The sequence below is a fragment of the Thermobia domestica genome, chromosome 5 (genome assembly GCF_964235325.1).
Source record: "Thermobia domestica chromosome 5, izTheDome1.hap1.1, whole genome shotgun sequence".
NCBI classification, from domain to species: Eukaryota; Metazoa; Arthropoda; class Insecta; order Zygentoma; family Lepismatidae; genus Thermobia; species Thermobia domestica.
The window spans coordinates 230,576,614-230,589,800 of NC_137458.1; the positions used below are offsets into that span (position 1 = coordinate 230,576,614).

The 13,187-nt window shown below is 34.8% G+C and overlaps 1 protein-coding gene across 1 annotated transcript in view; it reads left to right on the plus strand.

Annotated features, from left to right (window-relative positions):
• The window catches only part of LOC145684788 (trypsin-1-like), a 63,159-nt gene that overhangs the window by 19,879 nt on the left and 30,093 nt on the right, over positions 1 to 13,187 (plus strand). The window contains exon 3 of the mRNA XM_081757158.1: positions 4,760 to 4,919. Within this exon, the coding sequence (XP_081613284.1) occupies positions 4,760 to 4,919 (160 nt within the window). The remainder of the gene's footprint in view (positions 1 to 4,759; positions 4,920 to 13,187) is intronic.

Below are 13,187 nucleotides of genomic sequence, written 5' to 3' on the forward strand. Positions count from 1 at the left end.
CCAGACTGAACTTTAAGTTTCAGCTGTTGTAAGACGACTGCTGTAATACGAAACAATTCTTCTTCTGTGAGGGGGTTATAACAAGCTAGTACCTCTCGATTTCGTGTGAGCTTGCGTCAGTATACAGTCTTATCTCTAGTTTTTCCTCAAAATGGTAGAGAGATGGGCATTCATGATGTCTTCTTTCAGCTTCCCAAATAATTCATCGTGTTCTTCGGTCCATTTGTATTTAGCATTTTTAGTAAGGAGCTGTTGAAACGTTTCTACCTTGGCCGTGAAGTCTTTAATATGACTTCGAAGATAAGAGCAAAAACCTATAAAGCTCTTCAATATTCGTTTAGTAGTTGGTTTCTTAAAATTCTTTATCTCATTTGCTATTTTCGGTGAGATGCTGATCTTTTCCCCTGATACAAGGAACCCCAATACTGGGAGCTCTCTATATAGCAAATGTGCCTTTTTGGGATGGGCTCTAAAATCATGCTTCCGTAGTTTTTGGAATAAAAGCTCCAATTCTGAAAGTTGTAGTTCCCACGTATATCAAACGACCACAAGGTCATCTGAAAAACTGGTAATGAGTTTTTCTAAGCCATCTAATATCATTTTTATTACAATAATCAGCGATTGGGAACTTGTACAATGGCCCATCATTCACCTGAGAAATGTATAACTTTTGCGAGTTTGATTCATTTCAAAAGTCATGCAATAAGATTTGGAAATAGCTTTGGGAAATGTCCAAGCTCGAAATTAAGGTTTTCTCTTTAAAACTTGCAGAGCATCTTCCGTAAACTGAAACGGGACGTTTAAATATTTGGTGTAACTATTACATGCCTGTAGATTCAACACAAGCCTGAAGTCTGAACTGTTTGCTATTTTGATCGCAATTAGAGGCGAAGAATAATTACGCGTCTGTGTCTCAGTTATGATTTTGGCATCTAACAGTTGTATCTATTTATCAATTTGGTCCCTTATTCCTAATAGAATAGGTGGAGAACGGCAATGAAATGAGGCACTTTTATCTATGCGTATTTTATGCTCGTATCCACTAAAATAAATTATATCCTCCGAAATATATGAAAAAGCATCCCTGTATTTGTATAATAAGTTGCTTACAGCTATCCTCTGGTATTCCGGTAAGTCGAGATTTATATTGAAAAGTTTAATATTAAACGTTTTAGCGGTTTCTTTTAGTCTCCTGTATCTCTTCTTGAGTTCTAAATTGATTTTTACTTTCCGTCTTCTTCTATTTTGAAAGAAAATTCTTCCACATCCTCTTCTGTGTACGCTACTGATGTGCCTTTATTTAAAGTTATTATGCGCGCAGTACGGTTTGAGATTAACAACGTAAGGTCGTTACTTGGTATTCGCGTGGACATTGCCTCCAATCCGTACCTTTCGAATATTGATTGCAGCGGAGTGACAATGAAAAATGCTGCGTCATGATTTTTCTTCGGAATTGAAACAGGAAAGTAGAAATGTGATTTTGTTGGGATCGTAATTTTACTAGCTGTAAATACATTTGCGTTTCTCTGCAAGCACAAAGGACAAGACGTTGCTTGCGACATTTCCTCTCTCTCTTTTTTCCTTGGGAAAAGTAGGCTTTTTAGGATTTCTCTATAATGATATAGAATTGTGTTCTACGCCTATTTGAGAGAAAAGTCTAGTAAGAATGTCATTCCCAAAAATCGGACTGAAGTCTGCATCTATAATGCGGAAATAATGGGAAAAGGTAGTGGTACCAATTTTAAATTTAATTAGAGCTATTTCCTTCAAGGTCAGAACTTTGTTAGCAATGCCCTTGATACGAGTCTGAAATTAATTTGCAACTTGGAGGTACGTCTCGTCTGGACCATAAACTAAGACTGGATCCTGTGTCTATTATTGGTAGCAGACTGCTTGAATTTACTTTAATAAAAGTAATAATTTATTATTTTCTGTCCCCAGCTTGACATATTCTCGGCGATCGTTATAGGTCGCCTGAGTGAAAAAATTGTCCTCCGTATCACTACTGCCCGATCTTTTTGAATGTGATGGTTTTCTAATTGTGGTGGTTAATTTATGGTCCGCGCCGACTTTTCTGTAATAACCCGCGAGGCTTGACTTTGGCCTGCGAGCCCACCTATCTCTTTCCCGAGTTGGAATTTTTAGGGTTGTTCCAACACAAAGATGCGCCGTGGATCTTCTTATAGCATATTGCGCACACATATTTTATCGCCTTTTACAAGATTTTTATTTTTCCTACCACCGTTATTTCCATTTGTGTTATTCTTTGCGGCCGCCTTTTGTTGTCCGTTTCCATCACGATATTTTTCTCCGTTATTACACCTGAAAATAGTCTTCGTGGCATTCTGTTCTACCATTAATGATAGTTCGGCCATTTGATTGGCTAGTTTAGTGAGGACCGTGTGAGGAGGTTGTGAGGGCGGATTTTGACTTTAGTGTGGGTGCAGATTTGAAACTTTAGGTTGAGTGGAAGTTGACTGTGGAGGGGAAATATTCTGCAATGGAGGTGCAGAAGGTAACGATTGCGAATAACAAGGAGCAGGTTGGGTGTGTTGTACTGTAGAAGTTGGGTGTTGTGCAAAGGTTGGCATTAACAAACTAGGATTCGTTTGGTTATGAAAGTCATTTTAAGGAAATGTTAAAGGGCGGTCATGTTGGTCAATTAAAGAATGAATTGCCTGTGACAATTCCACATGAGGTCCTGAGCCTTTTCTAATTCGTAGAGTCGATCCTGCAACAGCTGCATTGTTTGGAATGATTCCAAAGATATATTCTGTAAAAATTTTCTTCGTAATCCCGAAGAAAGAAAATGGATCTTCTGTTCATCTGAAGCCACTGAGAATAGCAGTCTAATGGCAATTAATTTTCTTAAGAAATATGAGTCGACCGACTCTTTTTCGTTCTGCTGTATTTGAATAATTTCTAATTCTGCCTTCTGTGCTGGTAAATTTGGACGAGACAATGGAATTAATTTAATTTTAAGTTGGTCGTAATCTAGGTTGTTATATTGATTCTGATTTTGTAATTGTAATACAAAATCGAAAGCTACATCCTGTAAATACATTCGCAATATGTCTTTCTTCTTTTCTGTCGCTCATGTCTAAAGTAAAGCCAAATGATCAAATAACATAAAAATCGATCTGGGTCGTCTGTATTGTGACCTGAATATCTAGTTAGATGGGCAATATGGGGGACTATTGGCGATGGTGGCCGACTCCTCTTCGGTATTGTAGTCTGCGTTGTAGTTGTTTATTGCAAACACGTGTAGTACACACATGGTTACAGCATGATGTGCAAAGGTGCGGAACCTTACAATATTGTCAGAAACGCATTGTTCATACATACACTCTGATACCAAGACGTTAGCAGTATTGCAAATCAAACTTATAGTTTTTTTTTCAAATAGCATTACTACAAGTTATTACACAGTATGTGCAAAAGCAAGCTTTAGAATATTAGATCTTGCATTCAGTGCCGCAAACTAAGGATGTTATAGCATGACAAACATCCAAATTATGGTAGCTTCTATACAAGTACTAATGCAATTTAAACTAGCGGAACAATGCATTTCAAAAATGCCCTGACACTATGGCTATACTATGACGGATTTGAAATGGGTAAAAACATACATAAAAATGATTCTTTTTTAAAAGCCTTTATTTCGAAACCCTGATTAAATAAGTATTTCATGGAATTGCACTGATGGTTTTCAATAGATATATGGGTCATAATACCAGTCATAGCATTGTGATATCTCAAACCATTCTGGAGATTTGGTAAATAATGGTAGAATTTACAACGGTATTATAATTCTGAAACTCCAAGAATTGTTGTAAATACATCTACTAAAAACATTTAAAAAGTTTCCACAAATGCGCAATTTTGAGCAATATATCAAATTTAGCATTTCTTCATATCTCGCGAGTGGATTGAGATGTCGAATAGCTGTAATCCGGAATTATGATCTTTATGTCTATTAGAAACCACCCATGTAATTGAATGTAATACTTCTCTAAACATATTTACAAAATACAGTACTTCGAAAAATGTAACATTTTAAATTCCTAATAACTTATTTTTTTTATTTGAAATATGTCATATAATGACTGCAGTATCCGACGTTAAAGTACATTTTATATGCATTATCCAACAGTGTCAATTGCGCTTTTACTGTTGTAGATCCTTCCAACATTTTCTTTTTGTTTTTATATCTTTGTGGTATTGTAGGATCCTTAGTTTATCATACTCCATAGCGATAGTGGCATTGTAAGTTTTCGTTCTATATGTATATACGAAATGTGTAATAACCTAACATAGTGTCATTTAAAATAATATACTTTCATTTTGTATTGGCAACATTTTTATCTAGTTGTATTCTAAAGCATGTGAAGCAGTGTCATGTCCACATGTCTATATTTCCATAGTAGTAAATTACGGATATTGTATCTGTTAGTTTAAAAGTTACATGGGTGTATCAACTTAAATGGTCCACCGTGTATATGTTACCTGAATATCTGTAAGTAATTGATAACAAGTTGTGCATATGACTCTGCCCAAGCAGTATATTTGAAATTTTGAAAATAACATCAATTCTAGCTATATGAAACAGCTAAAATTATATTGGAAGTTACGTATGAAAAAGATAGAAGTAGTTCGGAGAAAGAAATTTCCAACTTTGTAATAATAGTATTTTTCTAAATGTACCTAAACATTATCTAGTATAATTTTTTCTCTCTTATCTGGGTATTTTGATGGGAAGCATGCAGTCTCCCAAGCAAAGATAGAATTAAAGGAGGAAAGGAGGCGAAGGTAGGGGAATTCCCATGGCTGGTTGCCGTTAGACTGAACGAGATGTTTGAATGTGGAGGGGTACTCATCAACGATAGATACGTACTTACAGCCGGACATTGTATGCACAAGTAAGTTGTTTTTCTAGTAAGATAATGCAAATGTTGAGTGGAAGGTATGTGGGTACGATAGTGCAGTGATAGAACGTCACCTGTGCCGCGAGTGGGCCATGGTTTGATCCAGCCCAAATGAGATTATGGAGGGTAACATCCTGTCCGTGGGTTTGCTCAGGGTTTCCTGCTTTTTCGTAGTCCCACATTCTCATTCCACCAATTGCTTAAAACTTTTTAGTTAATCATATTCGTCCCACAGACAAAAGGGTATAATAGTAGGACGTATAACTAAAAATTTAAGTTTATTAATTTTGATTTAAATAAAACGTGCATCAGAACATACAGGAATAAATTTTGGATTAACATAATACACTTCACAGATGAAAACGTACATGAAAAGTTTAGAAACAGCAAATAATTGAAGTTGATTAAATCTAATTTCAGATATTAGCGCAAATATTAGCATTAAATAATAATGTAGTTACTAGCAGTTGATTAAGTTTCCTAGCATTAACAATCTGAGAACAAGATCCTTAGACGAATATTCGGACCCAAGAGGAAAGGAAAGGGGAATGGCGGAAACTTCAAAACGAGGAACTACATGATTTATACGGTTTACCCAACATTGTTAGGGTAGTCAAGTCTAAAGGCTTAGGTAGGCAGGTCATGTAGCTAGAATGGAAGAAAGTAGAAACGCTTTCAAAATCTTGACTGGAAGACCAATCGGAAAACGACCATTAGGAAGACCTAGGCGCAGATGGGAGGACAATATTAAGATGGATCTCGCAGAGACAGGAATACAAAGTAGAAAGTGGATCCAATTGGCTAAGGATAGAAGTCAGTGGAGAGCTTTCGTGAACGCGGCATTGAACCTCCTGGTTACATAGGCCATAGAGTGAGTGAGTGAGCATTAACTATTTCTAAAATTACCAAACTGAAAGAAAAGAGAGGAGAAGGAAATTGATCATATATCACTTTTATTATTTTGTACCTGTAAATATATACTATAAAAGCTCGAGCTGAAAGTAATCTACTTCTCTGAGATTCCAAACGCACGTTACCCACGCAAGGAAGAAAACTATTTGATATCATGTAATGTTCTGAACATTTTGAGCGTTAAGGTTTCAATTGATATACATAAATACAAGATAATATTCTATCTATAACTGATTTCTGTAGATAAGCTCTGTTGATATAGAATAGTCTCAGATGTCACAATAGTAGGAAAGAGTACCGTTTGAACTGTTTCAGGCAGGTATTCCAATACTTACCAAGCAACGAACTTGGTATGGTATATACATCTGCATGAGTGCACATACAGTCACACAAGAAAGAATTCTACTTGTCAAATCATACAAGAGACGAAAAACATTTCTAAACCTGTTCACGTAATTTAACTCGAAGGAGAGACCTACTGCTTTTACCTAAGTTCTGAAAGCAGATTGCTCCCCCGAGGGAGTTTGCTGAAAAGCAATTTCGTTTCCAGTTGCTTTCAGACAGAGAGAGAAAACCGCCCTTAAATTTATATTTTACGAAAGAGTAAAACGAGCAAACAATTTATACCCAATAGCTTACAACTGTCTTATTATTATAAATTTACGTATGGAAATATATATGTTCTACTCTATCTGTACCTATCTCTCTGAAGTGAGTAACGGAATGTTACTAAAATTACTAATTTCCTTCAAAAATACATAGCAGAGTATTTCACTTACTTAGTAGTCCCAAGCTTCTTCTTTTAAAATAAAGGCAGTGTATATCCGTTTACGTCTTCCTCCACAATTTTGTCTTTCCGATTTAAAGGTAATTGTTGTATAGTTTAATGTCCTACAATCATGCACTGAGAGTAATGAAGACGAAACGGACAGTAATGAATGAAATACTGGAATGGGGAAAGTAGGAAGGAACAGGTAAACCACCTGAAAACTAACACACTAACGTACGTTGTTTGTCTCCACAAGGCCTAGTTAAAACAAGATAGAATCGAAGTAGGAATACCATGTACCAGAAGCGAGCACTCTATCAGTAAGCCACGAAAGCTCCAAAAGAAAATGCGTTCTTTGGTATGACATTTATTTTAAGTTCTTAATGATGTTGACTTCTTCACAGTTACCTTTGTTAAAAGAATCATTAAAGTACAATTGACGTTCGATTGTACCATTTGCAGTGAAAGATAATATTTTTAAAAAATCTCATAGGTGCATCCAAATAAGTAAAAGTCATTGATGGGCACTACTGTTCTACCAATAATTAAGTTTTATCAATGTCTGAGGTATGAAAGAAAAAAATATGGAAAAGTAATCCCAGTTTCTTCCAGGAGAAAAGGTGGGTAAAGACAGGCCTTTTTTGTCTTATAATAGTCATAAAATGTGGCAAGCATTCATAAAGCAAGCATTAAATGTCATATCTATCTAAGATGAATATAAAACTTATTATGGCTTGTCACATAGAGAACTTGCAGATATCAGTGTGATATTCTGCCAGTTTGGACGATTTGCTGAAGTTGTACCAATAATTTTAGTATAGAGTGCTTCATGAAACATTATATTCTTTGTTTTCGTCTAGAGTAGAGTTAATAAGCTTATCAACAAGCATTCTTGTATATGATTCATGAAGTGCCTCATACTTAAATTGTTGTTGGAGTTTCGAAAAAGCGTATAAAGTGGTAGAACAGAACAAACATGCTTTCTTTGCGGGGCTCGCTCTCTATGAGACTTGCTACCATATTTTTCATATGTATCTTCCAGAGTTGCATACTTTACTGATTGAACTTTATATTCATGTAATATACTGGCTTCTATGAATACTTTTACTACTTATGACTATTATAAACTAAAAAGGGCAACCTTTATCCAGTGCTCACCTTCTTTTGCTCGAAGTAAAATTTCAAATTATTAGTGAGATCCACTTGGAAAGTAATCGCTAAAGAATGAGTCCTAGACCAGAGTGACATGTAACCGAAATTTTATATTCATTTCTGTGGAAGTTATAGTTTGTCATCCCCATGAGATTTTAACTCCCCAAAAATAACACTAATTTTTGAACACAATCAGATGCGTATAAAGAAGACACTGCAGAATGACAATCCTGAAGTGTGGAAATTTTATTAGTCTAAAAACATTTTAAGAAATATTTTTTTTTCATATTTAAAATATATTTTGTCCTAAACTAATATTAGTACGAAAATATGAAGTGTTCACTCATAGAACGAAGAAAGAACTAATGTTCTAGACATGTGCAACTACCAAGATGAACATAAATATTTTGTTATTTTTCCGAAAGAAGTATTACACAATTTCCCGTAGTGTTTTATAAGAAATAAAAACTAAATGTTTCGAAATATTGTCTAGGTTTTCAAGTATGCTCTACGAAAACAAGTGTCTTTCACTTTCTCTCTCTCTCTCTATCTTTATGACAAAGATTCATAAAACCCTCGTAACTTTCTACTCACTTGCAGGGCCGGTTGGTTCTACCGTAAGTGCAACCACATGTATTTGCACGGAGTGGCAAGTTTGTTTCCAACAAGAAATATTTATTTTAAATAATATAGTTGTGACAAATATTTCCGCCCCTTGAGATTTCTTGATGACGTTAGTTAAATTTACAAACTGACCTTCAATTTGAGTACTACATTCGTATTTAGGTCGCTTAGGTGTTTCAGTCATATGGACAGTTATAAAGCAAATGGTCAAAAAAATCCCAGCATAGAATGCTTGACTGTTGTCAAACACGAAAACTCAACTCTCAAAGAGTAGTGAACGCCTTCCCCTTTAGTCTGTTATCACGGATTTGATATGAATACTAGCTTTGTCTTTGTCACAAACAAGTTCCTTATCATTGAAGGTGGAAACAAGTTTATTTTTAATTTTTTAACAGACGTTGAAAGTAAATCAAGAAATAAAGATAAAAGAGCTAGTTATGCTGAAGTTGCAAACTAATAGATAGAGGCTTGATATTGCATTCTATAAAAAGAATTACCATTACCATTTGGTTTATCTTTCACTAACACATTAGATTTTATCTAAAGGAAGACAAACACAGCGAGCTTATACTTGTACTGTTTAGGCCTTTCTGAGTGGGAAAGCACTTTCTCTCCCCTTCGTTGTTGACGAATGACTAGCACACTTAAAATCATGGCTTTTAAGATTTATTCTTTTTGGGAAAAGGGTGGGAACCAAATGATGCCATTGCACGGGGTGGCAACGTGCCTGGAGTAGTGTAGTGATGGGTAAATTCCCGGGAAGATATTTTCTGGCAAGATTCCCTGGGAAGATTCCTAAAAATGGGAATTTTCCGGGAATTTATGTACAATCACAAAAAATTGCATTCTGTTACTATATTATGATTTCAAAGTTAAATTCGTTTTTATATCACAGTATATTATTACTGTTGTCCCCCGGGGAGTCTGAACGATGTTACGTTATTTTATTAATATTTTATTATATTTAGAGAGTACGCAAAATGAATATTTATTTACAATATGTTGTATGAAAGTAAATATGTTTGAAAAATGGTATAGTAAGTCCACGTACCTTCAAACCGCTAAACAGTTTAAATTTACATGTTAGTGGATTTTTTAAGCTACCACTACTGATATTATAAACATATTAAATTTTTAAATGTTATAAACAAATTAGGTTGGGTAAAGGCCAGGAAACACATGTGCCACCATTTTGCCAACATTTGCGCATAAATATCTATGTTCACAATATTTGAAAGATACTTTCCTGTCTATAATTTTGCATGGAACATTGCCACAAACGATTTTTCTTCCTGCCCATTTCTCGAAATTCCATGCAGTAATTCATATGTAAAAGAAGTTCGAGTACCTCTTCAGAAATTCGAGTCAGAGAGAGGAGACAGACTGACGTGTATTACTAACGTTGGTTCAGTGTTTATTAATAGTACATCATTTCTATTTCTACATAATTCTACGTTACTTTACAAAGTGGTTTCTATCCATCATTTGTAAATTACTACTTTGCTACTTTGGCGATTGTTTAGCTTTGGCGGGTCAGATTTTGCACGTACTTTTTTGCGATATTCTATTCCCATGTGGTTGTTTCATGGTTTCAGACGTTAAATTACGTTACGAACATTAAATTTAGACAGCATTGCCGAGCGAGCGTTAGCGAGTGAAGGCGGGTTAGAGCCCCGCAGGGCACGTTTTCTATCTTCCTTACCAACAATTTACATTCTTTTCTCACATAAATCGCTTCGACTTACCTTTACGGTTTATACAAATCCCCTACTGCTCTATAGAAATGAGTTCGATACTTTCTTGAATAATTGAACACTACTATCAACTCATTTCTTCCGTAAATTACCCTACGTTTTGCTAGTTTTAGCCCTCAATACTAAACAATTACTTTACTTTCTAATGCAAATGGAAATGGAATTTAAAAATTGATATAATTAGTTATATAAAGTACTGTCAAAGAATTTTAAGTTTTTTAACCTCCAAATTCTTTAAAATGTAGAAATAAGTCATAATATATTAAAAAATAAAGTAATTAGTCATATAGTTCTTACAATTTGGAAGATAAAGTAAAGAAATGGAAATAAATTCCTTCCCGGGAATTTATAGGCCAGGGAAAAAACCGGGAATATCCCCATTTTTAAAATTCCTTCCCACCGGGAATATTCCAATTTTTAAAATTTCTTCCCACCGGGAATATTCCCACTGCCCATCACTAGCCTGGAGCCGGCCATTCACACTCGCTTGTGATTGGTTCATCTGAAGGCAAAAGACACACAGCAAACAAAAGCCTTCAACATGTGCCAACAAGCAGGATTAGAAATATTATACCTCTTTACAATGACTGCAAAGGTAGAAAAACATAAAGAATAACTGCATTCATTCCCTAATATTATGATACGTTTTGTGAAGACGAATTTTCCTCACCTGAAATAATTAATGGAATGTCTATAGAATCGAAAACAAAGGGCGGTCCCTGGTTTGCTCCCAGCTCGCGCCAAGTGAATTTTTGTGGTGGAAGAACACCGTGTGCGTGGGTTTTCTCTGGGTTCTCCCGTTTCCTCCCACTTTCTTCATCTCACCATTTCCTTCATTTCTCATCGTCACCATCTCCTTCAGTCTAGCCGGCATAATCGTGGGACGTAAAGCCCAAAGATTTCATTTCATTTTTTCGAAAACAAAGGAAGTAATTTCTTAAATAAAAAATATAGGCAAGACAAACACATTACTAATCTGTGTTAAAGTTTCAGAAATATATCATTACCTTTATTAGACATATTATCCGTCTTCATCAGAGATAATATACCTAATGAAGGCAATAATATATTGTCGAAAATATTGCAGGAGGTAATTTCTTAAATAAAATCTGGACAAGGCAACCGCTTACTATTACTAATCTGTGTTGAAGGTTTTGAAATAGATCTTCATCTTTATCAGACATGAAGATTCTAATACATTCTCGAAACTACAACCGATGGTAATTTCTTAGATAAAAGTAAAATCTAGACAAGGTAACATTTACTATTACTTATCCGTGTTAAAGTTTCGGAAATATATCATCACCTTCATCAGACATATTATCTGTCTTCATCAAGTATAATATACCTAATAAAGACAATAATATATTATCGAAGCTATAACAGAAGGTAATATCTTAAATAAAAATATAATCTACACAAAGCAAGCACTTACTATTACTAACCTGTGTTAAAGCTTCCGAAATGTATCCTCATCTTTATCAGATATATCCGTCTTGATCAGAGATAATAAACCTAACGAAGGCAATAATATATTGTCGAAACTATAACAGGAGGTAATATCTTAAATAAAAATAAAGTCTAAATAAAGCAAGCACTTACTATTATCAATTTGTGTTTAAGTTTCGGAAATATACCATCACCTTCATCAGACATATTATCCGTCGTATATAATGAAGGCCACGATATATTGTCGAAATTATAACAGGAGGTATTTAAAAAAAAAAAAATAAAATCTAGACAAAGTAAACATTTACTAACCTGTGTTAAAGTTTCGGAAACGTATAATAAGCCTTTATCAGACATGTTACCAATGGCGGCTTGTGCTTTGAATTTTAGGTGGTGCACAATAGATGACCTCTCTTTTATCATTAGCATTATTATTATTATTATTATTATTATTATTATTATTATTATTATTATTATTATTATTATTAGTTAGTATAAATAATAATAGCAATTTCTTCTTGGCATGCTTGAAGCATGCAATGGAGAAGCTCATTTTGTATGATTTTTGACGTACTCTTGAAAATTGTTTCTAAATGACTTTCTAAATGACTCTTGAGCACGCTGTAAAGTTCTGCACTGAAATTAATTATTCTACGAAATATTCCCCGATTTGAAGAAGAGTCTGTTTTTCAACATATCCTCGAGGGTGCCATGAAACCAAATGCAGTTGATGATTATATTGAGCAAGTACCTATTTTGCTTCACTTTTTGGTTGTGATTCTCAATGGACCGTCTATAACCAGCATCTAGTTGAGCAGCAATATTCACATTTCCCAATACACTGAGATTAGAACGTGTCTTATATGAGCTGACGAATTTTCATGTTATTTATTAATTTATTTATTTCGTACAGATGCTGAATATCTGCACCTTTTTTTACTCCACGCATCTTTCCCAACCCCAAACAACAAACGGGGAAAACAGAACAAAGCATTTTTAATTTCACATTCACATAACCTGTTCGTACAAGTTGAGATTAAACTTCCTTGTAAATGTTCGTTTCTGACTTCTAATTACTTGCGTTATATTGAGAGTCGGAATTGGTCTCCTGATGTCTTTCACAAGTAGGTTTGCTTCTGAAGTTTTTTTTTTCGAAAATTTCTAATTCAACAGAGACGTTACAGAATTCATTGCTACTGCATTACTAGTTCACGTATATGAGGGACAGACAGTAATTATGCAATTACAGCAACAATATTCCAATGAACAACAAAGACCAGTAAACACACACACACACACACAGACACACAAACAAACATACAACACTACAAAGTCCGCTACCCGCTTTAAAATCTCACCTCTTCCCCTATTAACGCTCTTTTTCTAAAAACTGCTCTTCAATTTTCTCATTCGCCCATACACACATGAAAAGGAAAACATTGTATCTATGCTGCTAAATTTCTACTCATTCAGATACGAGTGTATTAAATATCGACGCCCTCAATTTGTTTTCACTCTTCACGGGGTCGCCTTTACTGCCTATAGCTGCCTTGACCTTACTTGGTTGACAGAACCAATAGTTATGACCACTTGGGAATCTCG